Source organism: Chaetura pelagica, unplaced genomic scaffold (genome assembly GCF_000747805.2).
Source record: "Chaetura pelagica isolate M959 unplaced genomic scaffold, ChaPel_1.0 scaffold579, whole genome shotgun sequence".
In the NCBI taxonomy this organism is placed as follows: domain Eukaryota; kingdom Metazoa; phylum Chordata; class Aves; order Apodiformes; family Apodidae; genus Chaetura; species Chaetura pelagica.
In genome coordinates, this window is record NW_009954422.1 from 255,045 (window position 1) to 271,865 (window position 16,821).

The 16,821-nt window shown below is 49.8% G+C and overlaps 2 protein-coding genes and 1 pseudogene across 2 annotated transcripts; 1 reads left to right on the forward strand and 2 right to left on the reverse strand.

Annotated features, from left to right (window-relative positions):
* Nucleotides 1–960: 960 nt before the first annotated feature.
* On the reverse strand, nt 961–1,911 carry LOC104394827 (olfactory receptor 1086-like). Its single transcript, XM_010004463.1, has one exon. It carries the CDS (start codon nt 1,909–1,911, stop codon nt 961–963), a length of 951 nt encoding a protein of 316 aa, XP_010002765.1.
* A 2,660-nt stretch (nt 1,912–4,571) lies between these two features.
* On the forward strand, nt 4,572–5,291 carry LOC104394828 (annotated as a pseudogene).
* Nucleotides 5,292–9,400: 4,109 nt separating this feature from the next.
* Nucleotides 9,401–15,229, reverse strand: LOC104394815 (olfactory receptor 1020-like). The gene is made up of 2 exons (XM_010004452.1): nt 14,661–15,229; nt 9,401–10,337 (listed from the first exon to the last, which is right to left on the reverse strand). Exons 1-2 carry the CDS (start codon nt 15,227–15,229, stop codon nt 9,401–9,403), a joined length of 1,506 nt encoding a protein of 501 aa, XP_010002754.1.
* Between the last annotated feature and the right edge of the window lie 1,592 nt (nt 15,230–16,821).

The following is a 16,821-nucleotide window of genomic DNA, read 5'->3' on the forward strand; positions in this document are numbered from 1 at the left end:
CTCTGACTCCTTCCTTTCAAACAGTTCCTGATCCACCTCACTACCTGATCACCAAACCCATACTTGATCATACTTGATTTATTGTTCTTCCTTCCAGTTTGTTGGATATTTTTGCTCAAAGGATCCAGATAGAACCACAGAAAGTCCAGGTTGGACCTCAAGTGATCATCATGTCCCACACCTTTGATGGGAAAGGAAGCCTAGGTGGGAAATGTGTTATGTGGGGCTTGTTTTCCTTCCACCTTCACAGAGAAGGGACCTACAAGACGTAGAGACCCATGGCAGTGGGACATGAACTTCCCCCATGCCCCCCTAACAGAGGTCCTCTCCGTACAAGGTTCTGACACCTCAAAAAGCAACTTCTTGGCAGGCAGAGCTGGAAATGAGCCTCTTTGCCCTGTGCTCCTGCCTGGGGACCAGAACATCTCTAGATCATTCAAAACCTGGCCCCAAAACTTGAGCTCTCAGACCATGTTCACACAATCTAACCCACACTTTCTCAAAAGGAGTCACCAGATCTTTAACTTTAGATCCCTTTAGACAAGAGAGAGGAGCAGTGCCCAACCCAGGTGAGCTGAAGGCCATTTCTTTCCTGTTCTAAAAGTATTTTGTCCATTCATTTCATTTAATTTCCTCTCCTTGCACAGGAAAAATCCCTTTAACAACAGGAGAGAGAGGCCCTGAAATACAACGAGGTCATGAGGTGGGTTTCAAGCTATAAATGGGAGGTGCTGGTAGTGGTGGGAGAACATTTTGATGGGCCCATCAAGGAGCCTGGAGCTCAGTGAAAAGACCAAGAGGGAGGCAAAAAAGAGCCACGTGAAGTACAAAAGGTGAAGCCAACTGGCTGTGGTGCCTGGTGGTTGGCAGAAGCCACCAGCAGAAAGCAAGCAAGGCTTGGAAACCTCTCCAAACCAAATCACCAAGCCTGAACAGCAGGGTGGGGGATAATCATTGACCTCAAGTGAAGATGTGCCAAAGCTGCTTCCACCTGAGGAAGTCCCTCAGGGCATTCTTCACCTCCCTGTTCCTCAGGCTGTAGATCAGGGGGTTGAGCAGGGGCACCACCAGCGAATAGAAGACAGCGAAGATCTTGTCCGTGCTCAGGACGTCGCTGGGTCTGGGTCTGAAGTTCAGGGCTAGGATGGACCCGTGGAAGATGGTGACTCCAGCCAGGTGGGAGGTGCAGGTGGAGAAGGCTTTGTGCCGGCCCTGAGCAGAGCTGATCTTGGAGATGGTAGAGAGGATGAAGGAATAGGAGACCAGGACAGCCGAGATGGTCACCATCTCAATCAGTCCTGCAAGGGCAAACACCAGACACCTGTTGACCCAGGTGTCCGAGCAGGAAAGTGCCAGAACAGGCATGATCTCACAGTAGAAGTGGTCAACCCTGCCTGGCCAGCAAAAAGCCAAGCTGAAGGTGAAGCTCGTGTGCACCACGGAGTGCAGCAAGCCAAGCAGGTAGGACCAGGCCACCAGCAGGACGCAGACCCTGTGGGACATGATGGCTGGGTAGAGCAGGGGGTGGCAAATGGCCACGTAGCGGTCGTAAGCCATGGCAGCCAGCAGGAAGCACTCGGTGCTCCCAAGACCTATGAAAAGAAACACCTGGGTGGCACAGCCAGCTAGAGAGATGGTTTTCTTCTCCACCAGCAGGTCCATTAAGGTCCTGGGCGCCACCACCGTTGAGTAGCAAGCGTCCAGGAGGGATAAACTGCTGAGGAAAAAGTACATGGGGGAGTGAAGTTGCCTGCTGCTCCTGATGAGGACAACCATGCCCAGGTTGCCCACCAGCGTGGAGAAGTAAATGAGGAAGAAGAGGACAAACAAGGGTGCTTGGAGGTCTGGGTTGTCCGTCAGCCCCACCAGAGTCAGCTCCAGAACCTGCCTGCTTTGGTTCACCTCGACCATCTCCTCCAGCTGGTTGGTGAAGAACCCTGACAACAATAATCAGAAAGAAACCAATAAATCCAGGGAGAGACTCAGCACCTCGAGCCACCAACAAACCCCAGCCTGGTCCACCTTCTTAGCAGAGACTTGTTTCACTTTTCAAGCCACCTTCATCAAAAGACCATTGGGCAGGAGCTCAGGAATTTGGTTTCAGGGTCGTTTCCTCTGCCAACCATTCAGTTCCTTCCAGATAGATCTTTTTGTCCTGGCACAGAGCACGGTGCTGGGTGGCCCTCCCAAGTTCTAACAAGAAGAGAGGCTGAGAGTTTAGGGATTCTTGCAACAAATTTGTTGTGTCTGGGATAAAAAATAAAGACTTTTCTCTGAATTTTAACTAGAAAATAACTTTGTATATATATACACACACATATATACACACATATATATACAGATAGACAGAAAAATAACATATTCTGAGATTTTATCCTGAATTTTTATCACAGAAACCCAGACAAAAAATTAAATTATCCCTTCTGCAAAGAGTCAAAAGCAGCCACAGCAACACACAACTCAATTTAAAATAAATCAATGAAAGAGCCCAGAAAATATTTCTTTTCTCCTTGTATTTCTCGTTGTATTATCCCTCCTATATCATCTCTCCCTCCTTCTATATCATCTCTCCCTCCTTCTATATCATCTCTCCCTCCTTCTATATCATCTCTCCCTCCTTCTATATCATCTCTCCCTCCTTCTATATCATCTCTCCCTCCTTCTATATCATCTCTCCCTCCTTCTATATCATCTCTCCCTCCTTCTATATCATCTCTCCCTCCTTCTATATCATCTCTCCCTCCTTCTATATCTCTCCCTCCTTCTATATCTCTCCTCCTATATTTATTTCTCCTTCTATTTCAATATATATTCTCGTTCAAATTATATATAATATCTAATATAATGATAAAGATAACCTAGTAATAATATATAAGCAATCTAAATATAAGGTATAATTTTAGGAAGCCTTCCCAGTAGAGAGGGGGTTTTTAAGGGTTATTTTTTCTTAGAGAGAGGAAAAAAATACTAAAATCCCCCTGAATCTTCCCTAACTTTGTTTTTTTTAACCTTCCCAACCTGAGCTGGAAGTGGTTTGAAGCCACCACACAGATAAAAAGAAACCATGGAAGAAACCAGCTGGCAAGAGAGATCTTTGCCTCTAAAACACCTTCTTCTGTGCCTCCTCCTTCTGAAAAATCATGTCAGTATCAATATATCCCCTATATTTAAATATAAGGAAATATAGGAGTGTATCCTGAGCTTTTCATCCCAGAAATCAGGGAGAAACACAGTCCAGGAGCAGCCACAGAAACACAAACATCCATTTGAAACCAACCAGTGAAAGAGCCAAGAACATTTTGGGGTAAATCAACCCACTTTTAGTCCAAGAGGACGGACAGTTCCACGCTGCTCATGGGGTCTCTAAATGTCTTTAGTGGAAGGAGGGAAACTTTCCCACCAGGAAAATCCCTGTAAAAACTGGTTTAAATGGTTTAAATTCAGAAGGGAGGGAGTGGGGGGGGGTGGAAATCAGGCTCTTTCCCATCGAAGAAGATCCTGGGATTCACCTGGAGGTCAGAAAACATTTCTTGGCACAGGTGAAAAGGTCCAAAACCCAGCAGAAAAAACCTGGAGAACCACAAAGTCACCCCAGAATTCCTGGTGTTGCAGAGATAAATACATATTATAACTGGTGTTATCTCTGCAAACTGGTCTGATCACCTTCCAGAACACATCCCAGGTTCTAACTGGGTTGATCACCTTCCAAAAATGAAAATCAGAACATCTTACAACATGAAAAAGTATAAAACCAATTAAAACTGGAAGAGAACCTTCCAAAATTGTAAAAGATGACAATGGAATGATAAAGAATGATTATGGTTACCCCTCAGAGTTATTTACAAACTCTCTCTGGTGTTAGAACCTTCGAAAAACTCGTGATCTGTGGGGTTTTCCTTTTCTTGCTCCAACATGAAGAATCTCTCCTTTTGGTTTTCCTCATCCCAGAGCTCATCTCTGTGGGGTGAAGCCCTTCTCATGGAACAGTTTGGGTTGGAAAGGACCTTCAAGACCATCTATTCCCAACCCCCTGCATGGGCAGGGACACCTCCCACCAGCCCAGGCTGCTCCAAGCCCCATCCAACCTGCCCTTCAACACTGCCAGGGATGGGGCAGCCACAGCTTCCCTGGGCACCCTGTTCCAGGCTCTCACCACCCTCACAGGGAAGAATTTCCTCCTCATGTCCAACCTCAATCTCCCCTCTCCCAGTTTCAAACCATCTCCCCTCACTGCCCTCTCTGGTCTCTTCCTTCCCACCAGGAATTCTCCACGATGTTCTGCCTGGATGTTCTGCCTTCAAATTCCATGTGTCACCTTCAAGCTGCAGATCCCAGCAGGTCTGGGTGGTCTCTCCACTCACCAGGTGAGGTCTCAGTTCTCCCTCCTCCCTTGCTTTGACTCCAGACCCACCAGGAGGGCTCTGGTGTCTTCTCTGTCCAACCCTCCGGGCTCCTCGCTCTTCAGTTCTTCCCTCAAATCCCCAGGAGCTGCCGTTGGGAAGGGGAGAGGAGAAGGTGCCCTGGGAGAAATGCTCTTGGGGTCACGGTGCTTGGGCACAGGGAGGGGTGAGATGGTGTTCCCCTTAGCCTACATCACCACCCTGGTGCTGCTGACCCTCTGCAGCTCACAGCCCCACACCCCAGGTACTTCTTCCCTGGGAACTTGTCCTTCCTGGGTCTTGGGTACTCCTCCATCTACATCCCCAGGATCCTCTTGAGCTGTGTCTCTGAGGACAAGACCACCTCCTGAGCTGGGTGCAGTGCCCAGTTCTCCATCTCTGGGGGCTTGACTTACACCCAGTGCCACCTCCACCCCACTGCTCCCATGTCCAAGCAGCTGTGCAAGGGGCTGGTGACCACCTCCTGCCTCACTGGCTCTACCAGCTCCACCTTCACCCTCAGCTGGTGCCACCCCAACATCACTGACAACCTCTTCTGCAACCTGCCCCTGGTGAAGGTCTCCTGCAACGTGGCAGGAGCTACCAGGCTCTCCTCTACTTCACCCTGACCTCCAACATCATGCTCCCCTCTGCTCTCATCCTCACCTCCATCCTGGCCACCACCTTGAAGGTGCACTCAGCCCAAGGGCAGGGCAAAGCCTTCTCCACCTGTGCTGCCCACCTCACTGCTGTCACCCTCTCCTACAGCTCCATCCTCTTCATTTCTGCCCTGCCCAGCTCCACCTGGGGAGGGACAAGGTGATCTCTTTGTTTTACACAGTGATGATTTCCCTGCTGATCCTTCTCACCCACAGCCTGAGGAACCACGAGGTGAAGGAGGCCCTGAAGTGACCTGTGATGAGACAAACAGCTTCCTAACAGGAGATAACCAGGGCTCACAGCCCCAGAGGTGTGCATAGCAAGAGATGGACCATTCTTTCCTTGTTTGGGTTTCCATCAGGAGCAGAAGCTCTCCTGATCCTGACTTGCTCTCTGATGGACAGGAGATGTCACTGTCCATCCCCTCTCCTTCAGCAGGAAAATAGGCAAAAAAAAAAGCAGTTTCTTAGTTAGCAAAGGATCTTTTTCTTTTTCCTTTATAAAGTTTCAGCCCAACTGAAAGTAAAAAAAACACAAGAAAACTCTTTTTAGCATCCCTAGGAGTGGTGGGAGGAGGGGCTGGGGGGTCTGCAGCAGTGTCATCTCCTTCAGGTTTAGATAATAAAAGTTGACTGGTCAAGCCGGAGCCCCTTGTCTCCATCTGTGCTTCTACTTTCCCAGCTTTAATTCAGCCAAAGAGAGCAGGTGAGAGAGTTGGAAGGCAGAAGGTCTCCCAGGTTCCTCCCCTCATCATGTCTTCATTCACATCACAGGCTCAGGACAAGTTCCCCACCCCTTTTTGATGAAAACAAACCAAAACTGGGCTTAAGGAGGACACCTAGAGCAGTTTGACCTCCCACAGGTGTTGAGATGCCCAGGCCAGGATCAATTTAATCTATTTAAACTATTTCAATGATTTAAACTATCTCAGTTTCAACTCTTCTGAACTGTGTCCACCTCCAGGCCTTTCCATGTGCAGATCTCCTCATGTTGCACCACACCCATCACGACCTTCTGTCCTAGGATGGGATAAAACAGCCTCTAATTCCCACCTATGTCAGAGGGGACCTGGCTGATTACCCCATAATCATGATTGGTTTAGGGGGTGAGAGCCAGGTTGACCCATTCCCATGTTTCTTATCCCTTTCCCAAGTTCACAACAGCAGGAAATTCCCATTTATGGAAGCCAGCTGGACATGGAGAAGGTCTGTAGTGCTCCTCAACTTGCCTCCTAGTAAAGAGTTAAAAGGACAACAGCAAATCTACCCCCAGAGCAATTACTGGCAAGAAACTCAACGTGTGGTGTGTCCTTGAGGAGACCCAAAGGTGAGGAGAAACACAAGGAGCTTCCTCAGCCCCCTCTGCCGTGGGGTCAAAGGCAGGTAGGGACAAACCAACCCATTGGTGAGAACCAAGGGACATCACAAAGACACCTTGAAGTCTGTTTTTTAATCAGAGCATATGACCAAGCTTGAACTGGCCCAAAAAAGCCCTCCAGCAGGTCATCCAGCAGGCCTGAGCTCCAGGCTCTCACCACAGAGGTGCTCACAGCCATTTCCATCACAAACTATGCTGCTGCCCTTCCCAAAGCAAGGAGTGGTCCCCATGGACCAATCACCCTGCCAGGAGCCATCAGCTTAACAAGACCTTCTGGGGTTTACCAAGAAAGTTTCCTAATCAGCAGGGAAGCTCCTCAGAGGACTTGAGCTCAACTTAACTCATCCTTCCTAACAAGCCATGAGAGGCTCATTAGCTGGAACTAATAAGAAAGAAACTTTCTTCCTTGTTAAAGACAAAGTGAACTTGTACAGCTGCCTTCTTGCCAGGCCCCAAAGCTGAGGAGCTGGAGGGTCACTGGGTTGGCATCGGGCTCTTCAAGGACAATTGTGTGGGCCTGGATGGATGGAGAACAATGTTCCTCAAGTTTTCCCTGGTTAAAGTACTTGACACTCAGGTTAAATATCCACTTGGTACTGATGTCCTCATTCCTTGGTGGAAGGGGGAAGACAAGGCCAGAGGAGCCCACAGAGATGATCCAAGGGCTAAAGCAGCTCAGCTCTGGAACCAGGCTGGGAGAGTTGGGGTGTTCAGCCTGGAGAAGAGAAGGCTCCAGGGAGACCTTAGAGCAGCTTCCAGTGCCTGAAGGGGCTCCAGGAAAGCTGGGGAGGGGCTTGGGACAAGGACCTGTAGCAAGAAGTCAAGAGGGAACACTTGCAAGAGATTAGTGAGATCTTAGGAAGAAATTCTTTGCTGTGAGGATGGTGAGAGCCTGGCCCAGGCTGCCCAGGGAAGCTGTGGCTGCCCCATCCCTGGCAGTGTTGAAGGGCAGGTTGGATGGGGTTTGGAGCAACCTGGGCTGGTGGGAGGTGTCCCTGCCCATGCAGGGGTGGGACTGGATGAGCTTTAAGGTCCCTCCCACCCAGCTGCTCCATGACAAAGTCAAATCCTGGCTTCCCTCACCAACAAGAGTGTCTCCCATGGTACCAAGCAGGGACATGGGCTGGATGGAGAGAGGCTGCCCAAGGAGGAAGCAGAGGTTGGGCTGTTGGGTGCAGAGGGTGAGGGGGTTGTGCTGGGTCTGGAGGTTGGGGAGTGCCACAGGGGGTTGTCCTCTTCCAACAGAGCCAAGGAGGACACCACAGTGTGCAAGGAACCATCCCACAGTACCTGAGCAAGGAGGGGAGACCCAGAGACCTGGGCCAAATCCAGCCAAGACCATCAGGCAAGGAGGAGATGAGCAGGGAAATCCAAGGGCCAGCCAAGTCAACCCCCTGGGCAGGTCCAGCTGGCAGGTCCATGATCCAGGAGAGATGTGGATCAATGGAACCCACTGGTGGGCACACCTACTGCTAGACTGGAAACCAGCATAACCTGAGGGAAGAACAAGCTCCCTGGGCTGAGCTTTAATAGAGCTGAGTGGCCAATGGGCAGAGGGTGGGGATGGAAGCCCCAGCTGAGGCTGGCCAGGGCCATCAGGGCTGATCAGTTCCCCCTGGGGCAATTCAGCACTCCCTGGAAATGCCCTTTTCTCACCACTGAAGGCAGGGGAAGCCCAGAGGCACCAGCTCAGCTGTGGCCATCCAGGACACATGGACCTAAATGTGGACAGTCCCAGCCCTGCTGGGAAACCAGGCTGTCCAGAGAGGAACATCAGCAGCTCCAGACTCACCTGTGCTTCAGGAACCACTTGGGGTTCCTCAGCAAGACCTGAAATGTCTCTAATCCCCTTCTCATCCTGTGGGGAAGATCCCACCCAAACCTCTGTGTGGTCCAGCAGGATCTCAGGGGCATCACATGAGTTTCTGTGTCTGTGGTGGCTGCTCCATGGGGTGTCCTTCAGACAGCCAGAGCAGCCCCAGGGCTCAGAACTGCATTTCACCCCTTGTTTTGGTTTCCCTTTGTGTTTGCTCTGCTCTGGCAAAACCTGCCTTGAGGAGCCCCTCTCCCAGGAGACCTTGCTGAGGAGGTTCAGTGGTGTGTTTGGTGGGTGCCCAGTCTTGGGTCTGCTCAGGATGACTTCTAACCCTTTCTGGCTCCTGTGGGCTGCTGGTCAGTGCTCTTTCCTGCCCTGCTGGTCTCTGAGAGCAGCTTCAGTGGGGTCACCAAAGTTTATTAATCGTTTCCCTGTAGGTTACGATTTATTTTTGGAGGAGAAATCACACAATTGCTCAAAACCAAGGAAGAGCAGTTAATGACAAGACCAAAACAAGATCAACATGCCAGGAGCAGGTTCCTGATGAAGGGGTAATTTCATAATTACTCAGAGAAGTGCCAGGTGGCAGCTCTGAGGTCCTCAAGCATGGTCTTGCAGGCACTGCAGGACTTACTTTAATTAATCTGAAAAGATGGCACCAGCTGAGCTAAAATTAGTTGCAGAAAAGGGCCCAAGGCCCTCATAGCAGCAAGTTCTTGTAAAGAAGCCCAGGACTGGGAAAAATACATCACCTGAGCCTTGTGTCCAGCAGAAATCCTCCCACTATTTGAGACAAAGAGAACTCAGGTCACACTGAACACACAGGGTGAGACTTCTTGTTGCTCAAGACCAGAAGGGCAAGGAATTCTCCAGCTACAAGTGGCCAGAAGGGCTTGAGTTCTGGAGATTTTATTAATACGAGGCTGTAAACACCAATAAAAGCAGCCAACTCACCCCTGGGGCAGGCTGGTGAACGGCCTGACCCAAGGCCAACTAGTGACCCCGTCTTCGGGACCAAGGTCGAGGTTTCCCAACCCATTTGTCCCCAGCAGCCCCCAGCACATCCCTGTTCCTTTGATAACAGAGCAGTGAAGAAATAGAAAGCATAAAGATTTCTTGAGGAGACCTCTGGGTTCCCCTGGCACACCAGGGAAAACTGTTTCTCAGCTCAACGTCTCCTCCCCATCAGCCTCCCCACCGCCGCCTTCACCTCCTGGTTCCTCAGGCTGTAGACAAAGGGGTTCAGCATGGGGATCACCACGGTGTAAAACACAGAGGCCACTTTGTCCAGGCCCTGGGAGTGCCTGGAGTTGGGCCGTGAGTACATGGACACGAAAGACCCATAGAGGAGGGTGACAGCAGTCAGGTGGGACGTGCAGGTGGAGAAGGCTTTGCCCGCGGCCGAGCGCATCCTCAGGACGGTGGCCAGGATGCAGGTGTAGGAGATGAGGATGGTCAGGCTGGTGACCAGGAGGTTGAAGCCAACCACAACGAACATGGTGGTCTCGTTGAGGGTGGTGTCGGTGCAAGAGATGGAGAAGAGTGGGGGGCCATCACAGTAGAAGTGGGGGACGGTCCTGGGGCCACAGAAGGACAGGCGGAGCGCCAGCCTGACGTGGATGGTGGCATTCCCGAGCCCAGCCAGGAAGGAGCCAGCCACCAGCAGGGAGCAGACCCTGCTGGACATGGAGATGCCATAGAGCAGGGGTCTGCAGATGGCCACGCAGCGGTCATAGGCCATGGTGGCCAAGAGGTAGCACTCAGTGGTGGCAAAGACCGCGTAGAAATAAAACTGCGCGAAGCACGAGGAGTATGAAATGACCTTCCTCTCTGCTAGGAGGTCCCAGAGCAGCCTGGGGGTGATGGAGGAGGAGTAGCAGATGTCTAAGAAGGACAGGCTGCTGAGGAAGAAGTACATGGGGGTGTGGAGCTGGGCATCCAGCCTGATTAACATCAGCATCCCCAGGTTCCCCAGCAGGGTGATCACGTAGATCACCAGGAAGACCACGAAGAGGACAACTTGGACATCCCCCTGCTCTGAGAACCCCAAGAGAACAAACTCAGCCCTGGGGGTGTCATTTCCTTCAGCCATCGTGGTAACACAGCTGCTGTGGGGAAGCAGAGAGACCCCAGGTCAGAGTGGTCCTGTTTTCTCTCCCCCCCAGCCCCCTCCCAAAAAAAATCCCTTAAAGCTGCACTTATTTTCTTCAAGAAATGCAAATTTCAGAGGCAGGAACCATTAAACAACAAAGTCAGTGTTTGTCTCCAGACACGTTTTAAAATTAAATGCTTGGTTGAATTTATTTCTAATGGTTTTACTCTGGTCTAGTCACCATTCATGGTGTTTGATGAAGTCATTTGGCAAACCAGAAGGTTTCTTCTGAAGCAGGTAAGAAGCTTGTTACTCACAAGATCCACAGAGGTGACCACAGCAATTTATTCTGACGTGGGAAATCTGTCTGATTTTAAAACAAAACAAAAAGCCTCAAAAAAACCCTCCCCAAAATCCCTGGTCTCAGAGGAGCAAACCCCCCCCCCCCAAAAAAAAAAACCACTGTTGAGAGATCAGGGCATTTAAAAAATAATTTCCTTCATTATTGAATGGTCATTTCTTCCATTCCTTCCTGTGAAACTCCCAAAGATCAAAAAAACCCCCCCAGAAAACACTGTTGAGAGATCAGGGCATTTAAAAAACAATTTCCTTCGTTATTGAATGGTAATTTCTTCCATTCCTTCCTGTGAAACTCCCAAACAAAGTCTGAAACAGGAGATTTGGTGTAAGTATTAACCCCCCTCCTTTCAATCTGGTGGTGATGGGCAGGAGTGCAGGAGGTTGAGGCTGGTGGGAGCCCAGCCAAGCTGCAGAGCTGGTGCTCCAGGGGCAGTGAGATGCTGGCAGTGCAGGTTTTAAAACCATGACATTCAGACCAATGAAGCTCCTGGCTTCCTGAAACAAGAGTTAGGAACAGCTGCAGAAAAATGCTCCCTGAGGTTTTCATAACTGTTAAATTCTGCCATTGGAGAAGAACCTTTTTTAGGAGGAGCCCCTCGCTCGGCTTAGACGTGAACCTCCTGTCAATCTCAGCTTAGTTACCTCTTTCTCTTTTGGTCCAGCATCAAGTGGAGACTTTCACACCCCCCCCTAAACCAACACCAGGTCAGGCAACTAACCCAGGTCTTGTTTCCACGCCACGACCTCCATGGTGCAGTAAACCAAGCCCCATCAAGTCCTCTGATCTGCTCCGTGCAAAAGGTCTGAGATAAACCAGAACTTGAGGACCAGAAGATCTGGGTGCCAACGGGATAACACGACCAGAACGTAGCATCATTTAGGCTAAAACTCACCTTTTTTTTTACCTGTTATCAGTTCTTGGTTTATCAGAGACTCATTATCTCCCAGACCCAAGTTTTAGCTGCAAAACAAACCCCAATTTCCCCCAGTGTTGGTGTTAAAAACAAGAGCAATTTACCAGTCGTGAAGGACATCAAGGCTTGACCCCCCAAAAAAGCCACCATTTATAGGTTCTGCCATGGAAAGCTGGTGGGAGCCCAGCCAAGCTGCAGAGCTGGTGCTCCAGGGGCAGTGAGATGCTGGCAGTGCAGGTTTTAAAACCATGACATTCAGACCAATGAAGCTCCTGGCTTCCTGAAACAAGAGTTAGGAACAGCTGCAGAAAAATGCTCCCTGAGGTTTTCATAACTGTTAAATTCTCCCATTGGAGAAGAACCTTTTTTAGGAGGAGGTTCAATACATGAGCCCCTCGCTTGGCTTAGACGTGAACCTCCTGTCAATCTCAGCTTAGTTACCTCTTTCTCTTTTGGTCCAGCATCAAGTGGAGACTTTCACACCCCCCCCTAAACCAACACCAGGTCAGGCAACTAACCCAGGTCTTGTTTCCACGCCACGACCTCCATGGTGCAGTAAACCAAGCCCCATCAAGTCCTCTGATCTGCTCCGTGCAAAAGGTCTGAGATAAACCAGAACTTGAGGACCAGAAGATCTGGGTGCCAACGGGATAACACGACCAGAACGTAGCATCATTTAGGCTAAAACTCACCTTTTTTTTTACCTGTTATCAGTTCTTGGTTTATCAGAGACTCATTATCTCCCAGACCCAAGTTTTAGCTGCAAAACAAACCCCAATTTCCCCCAGTGTTGGTGTTAAAAACAAGAGCAATTTACCAGTCGTGAAGGACATCAAGGCTTGACCCCCCAAAAAAGCCACCATTTATAGGTTCTGCCATGGAAAGAGAGAGGAATTGGCTGCTGCCCCCCCAGCCCCCTCTTGGGATAACAATTCCTCTTGGGAATTGCTGACTTTGGAAACAGGTCCTTAAGGAGGAGATGGAGATGGGTAAACAAACACAATCAGTGGCAGCTGAACGTGAGCTTGAGTGTTTTCCCCACTGCTCTATGGATATGTTGAGAATTGTGTGTGTGTGGAGAAAAATATACATAAAACACATCCAGACAGAAAGATATAGAGACAGAAAGATAGATATATAAAGATATAATTATATACATTTTTATATCTCTAAAGATACAAAGATACACATCTATCTCTTGGAATATATAATTTATCTCTTGGGATCTCAGACAATGAGAAAGAATTGGTGCAAAAAACAGAGATTCCAGGATTAGGAAGTAGCTCAGGGTTTGGAGAAGTGTCCCAGATGCTGTTGGGGAGGGAGAGAAAGAGAAGGCAAACTGTCCAGGAACTCTTGTTTCAACATTATCTGGGATATCCTGTTGTTTAAAAACCTAAAGGGTTGGATGCAGGCATTAATTTATGCAAATTTAGTCAATTTATGCTGAAATTTACTCTTCAGCATGTGCCCTGGGTGGGATTTGCTGTGGAGCCAGGTCAGCCCTGTCACCCCTCCGAGTGGAGAAAACCAGGCCATTTTTTCCAGACAAGTTAATCTCACCCTCACATGGGTGTTGAAAATAGTTTGGATGAATCAAAGCTCCCAAAGGCTCCAGAAGGGGAACCAGTGGTGACTAAGTCAGATGTGAAAAGCTACAAGGAGCTGGATGACTCCTGGCCCCAGATGACTCAACCCCCAAAGCCTGGAAGCAGAAATTGTTAGTAAGAAATTAAATTAAATCCATATTTCCTGGGATGGAACATGGGATGGAGACACACAAGTAGGAGAGGAGATGGTGGGGGAGTTTTGGTAAACATCAAGAGTCTTGGGGCCATCAAATGAGTTGGGCATGTCTGGACACACCAGGCTTTGTGTTGTCAACACCAGGTGACATCCTGGGAAAAGCCAGGAGTGCTCAGACCATGTCTGGAGAGACTCTTCCAAGCTGAGTGTCTGCTTGTCATGGGGGGCAAAATTCCACTCTGCTGCTAAGCAAGGAGCAGGTCATGGTGGCTCCAGGCTGGTCAGTGTCCAGCCAGGAGTGATCTGTGTATATGGAGTGTGGGGAATGTGCTGCTCCCCGTAAAGATCTGCCCATGCAATGGAGTTGGAACTAGATGATCTCTAAGGTCCCTTCCTACCCAAACCATCCCATGGTTCTATGATTGAACAAAGCAGAGGAAATAGTAAATGGGGTTTATTCTAAGGCGGGACACTGAGCAGCTGCTTAGAATATTTGAGAACAAAGCTATGAAAGACACTGTCCCTCCCCAACATGGGGTCTCCATTGAGCTCATCCAGTTGTACCCTCAGCCATCTCTTTCAGGCCACAGAATCTGACATTGCTGTAACAACAAGTAAATTCTCTCTGGTGAATGGAACCAACTGTACAAGTTCTAGACCTGCTTGCAAGTTCCTTTACTCCCAACGTTCTGCTGCCCATGCAGGTGTGTTGAGGTTCTCCCTTTCCTGCCTTCTTTCCCTCTTTCAGACGTTGTGACAACAGTCATTTCCTCTTCAAGGCACCCCCACCTGGATTTCACTTGTAATTCAAAGTCCACAGCGTTCAGCAGTCGCTGGAGCCTCCACATCCCACCAGAGCTGTTGTGCTCCTCTCCTGTCAGGTGTTGGCCTTACTTCCTCTGCCCACTCCATCACGGCCAGCGAGATCTGCTTCGGTTTGGATGGAGAAGAACCTGTGGGAGAACAGGCAGGAGAGCAGCTTGTTGGTCCCTCTTCTGAGGCTGATCCTCACCTCCTTGTTCCTCAAGCTGTAGATGACAGGGTTGAGCATGGGGGTCACCATGGTGTAGAAGACAGAGGCTATTTTCCCTCGATCCGCTGCCTGCCCAGAAACAGGGAGGAAGTACAAGAAAGCTGCAGAGCCGTAGAAGAGGGCAACAGCCGTGAGGTGGGAGGAGCAGGTGGAGAAGGCTTTGTACCTGCCCGAGGGGATGCGCCAGGTGGTCTTCAGGATGCAGGTGTAGGAGGCCACAACGGCCGAGACGGAGGCTGCTGTGATGCAACCAACACACACGGCCAGCAGCACCTTGACGGGCCGGGTATCGGAGCAGGAGAGCAGCAGGAGGGCTGGGATCTCACAGGAGAAGTGGTCGACCAGGTTGGGGCCGCAGAAGGAGAGGAGGAGGAGGGAGGTGGTGTGCACGGCGGCGTTGAGGCTCCCCGCCGCGTAGGAACCCGCCACCAGCCGCACGCAGACCCCCCGGGACATGGCAAACAGGTAGTGCAGGGGGGCTCGGATGGCCACGTAGCGGTCGTAGGCCATGACAGCCAGCAGGAGGGCTTCCGTGGTGCCCAGCAGGGCGTAGAAGAAGAACTGCACCATGCAGCTGTCGAAAGAAATGAGGTTTCTCTCCACCAGGAGACCCCGCAGGAGCGTGGGCGCCACGGAGGAGGAGCAGCAGATGTCCAGGAAGGAGAGGTGGCTGAGGAAGAAGTACATGGGCACGTGAAACTGAGGGTTGGTCTTGATGAGGACGATCATCCCCAGGTTCCCCACCAGTGTGGTGAGGTAGATGAGGGAAAAAAGCACAAAGAGAAGCTCCTGCTTGTCTGGGAAGCCCAAGAGGACAAACTCGGTCACTCTGGAGTGGTTTCTCCCGGCCATTCTCCTGGAGCCAGCAAAGAGGAGACACAGAAACACAGGGAAGAAGTTCAGTGGTTGGGTTGGGTTTTTTTTCCCAGCTCACAGGTCTGAGGTTTTGGTGTTTCCTGGATGGATCCGCCCACTCAGGTGGAGAAAAAAAAAAACCACAATGCAGGTTGAAGACAGAAATAAGATATTGAAATGTAAGATATTAACAAAATCAGAGGAAATGGATCATAACATGGAGAGGAGGGGAAATCTGAAAGCTTAAATCTGAACACCCCTTTGGAAGGGGTTTTTTTAATGGTCTTGCTAGAAGGTCTCACAAAGGAACCTCCAATTCCTGTCCAATATGTGGGCACCTTTGGGAGGATTTATTTTGCTTGGGGGGGGGGGATTGTTCTGACTTAGGGACAAGGGAATACAATCATCTCATGTCTTAATTGGCCACGTTAATTAGTGCTGCACTAAAAGGATAACACACTATATCGGAGCGATTCTGGGGCTCTGTAGTGAGATGTTTGGGTCAAAGAAGAAGACACCAAAGTACCTGGTAGTGGTTTCTTGACCATGAAGCTTCAAAAGAAAAACATCTAATCAGAGTGGTGCTTGTCCACCCTCTTCCTTGAGCCTGCTATTTTTCCAGAAATTGTTAGGAATTAGGAGTGTATTTTCCCTTCAGGAGGGACCTTAGTCACATTGATGCCACTTCATGGCAGGGTTCCTGCTTCTGCAGAGGGGTGGACAAAATTTTCCCCCCCCCCCCCTCAAAAAAAAAAATTATCCAGAAAAAAAAATAACCCTCTCAAAAATGTCCCCTTCCCTGTGGTTAATGGCATCTCAAGAAAGAAACTCACTGGTCCTGGAGCTGGAGGTGAAACACGAGCTCTGTTGGTCCTTCTGATTCATCTTTCCCAAACCAGGCAGGATCCAACGTGGCCAGAAGGTTTAAGTGTTGCCCCATTCCCACAGGGCAAATTATCCAACGGGCTCTGGGCCCCTGGAAACAGAGTGAACCTTCCCCAAAGAGCCCCTGGGTAAAGACTGAGGCTTCTCCCTGAGGAACATCCCAGATGGTGCCTCCAGGGTCCCAGCGAAGCCGCCCACGTTCCCAGCAGCAGAACACGAGGAAAAGTGGTTTTATGACAGACTTGGAGTTGAAAGTTTGGGTTGTTTTGTGTTGTTTTTTTTCTTCTCCAGGAAACTTGGCAAGAAAAATAAAATGGACAACTCCAAGGAACTGATTCATTCAAGGAAATGCTCCCTTTCTGTTTGCACTGCTCAGTCAGGTGAACAACATTGTGCACTAGGTATTTCCAGGGTGAAGCTGTGGGTCTGTGAAAGAGAAGGTGGGTTGAAATGCAGATCAGTTGGGCACCTTTTTTCCAGGTAACTCCTCACTTTCCATTCCCATCTCCCTCAGTTTCACACCACTGCTCCCCAGGAGGTCAATAGCTCCTACAAGCAGCTCTCCAAGAGCCTGTCCCCTACAGGGGTGAGGCCACTTCCTCCACCCATGGGTTGGGACAGGGAGCTCTCACTTCAGTAGTTGCTTCTGCATGAACTTCAATCACTGTGGGTTTTCTTTTTCTTGTCTTTTTTCTTCTCTTTCC

Coding starts and splice junctions, on each gene's coding strand:
- LOC104394815 (XM_010004452.1), bottom strand. CDS start 15,229: ATGGCCGGGAGAAACCACTCCAGAGTGACCGAGTTTGTCCTCTTGGGC. Junction 10,338..14,660: donor CTCTCCTGCTCCGATACCCG/GCCCGTCAAGGT, acceptor TCCCCACAGCAG/CTGTGTTACCACGATGGCTG.
- LOC104394827 (XM_010004463.1), bottom strand. CDS start 1,911: ATGGTCGAGGTGAACCAAAGCAGGCAGGTTCTGGAGCTGACTCTGGTG.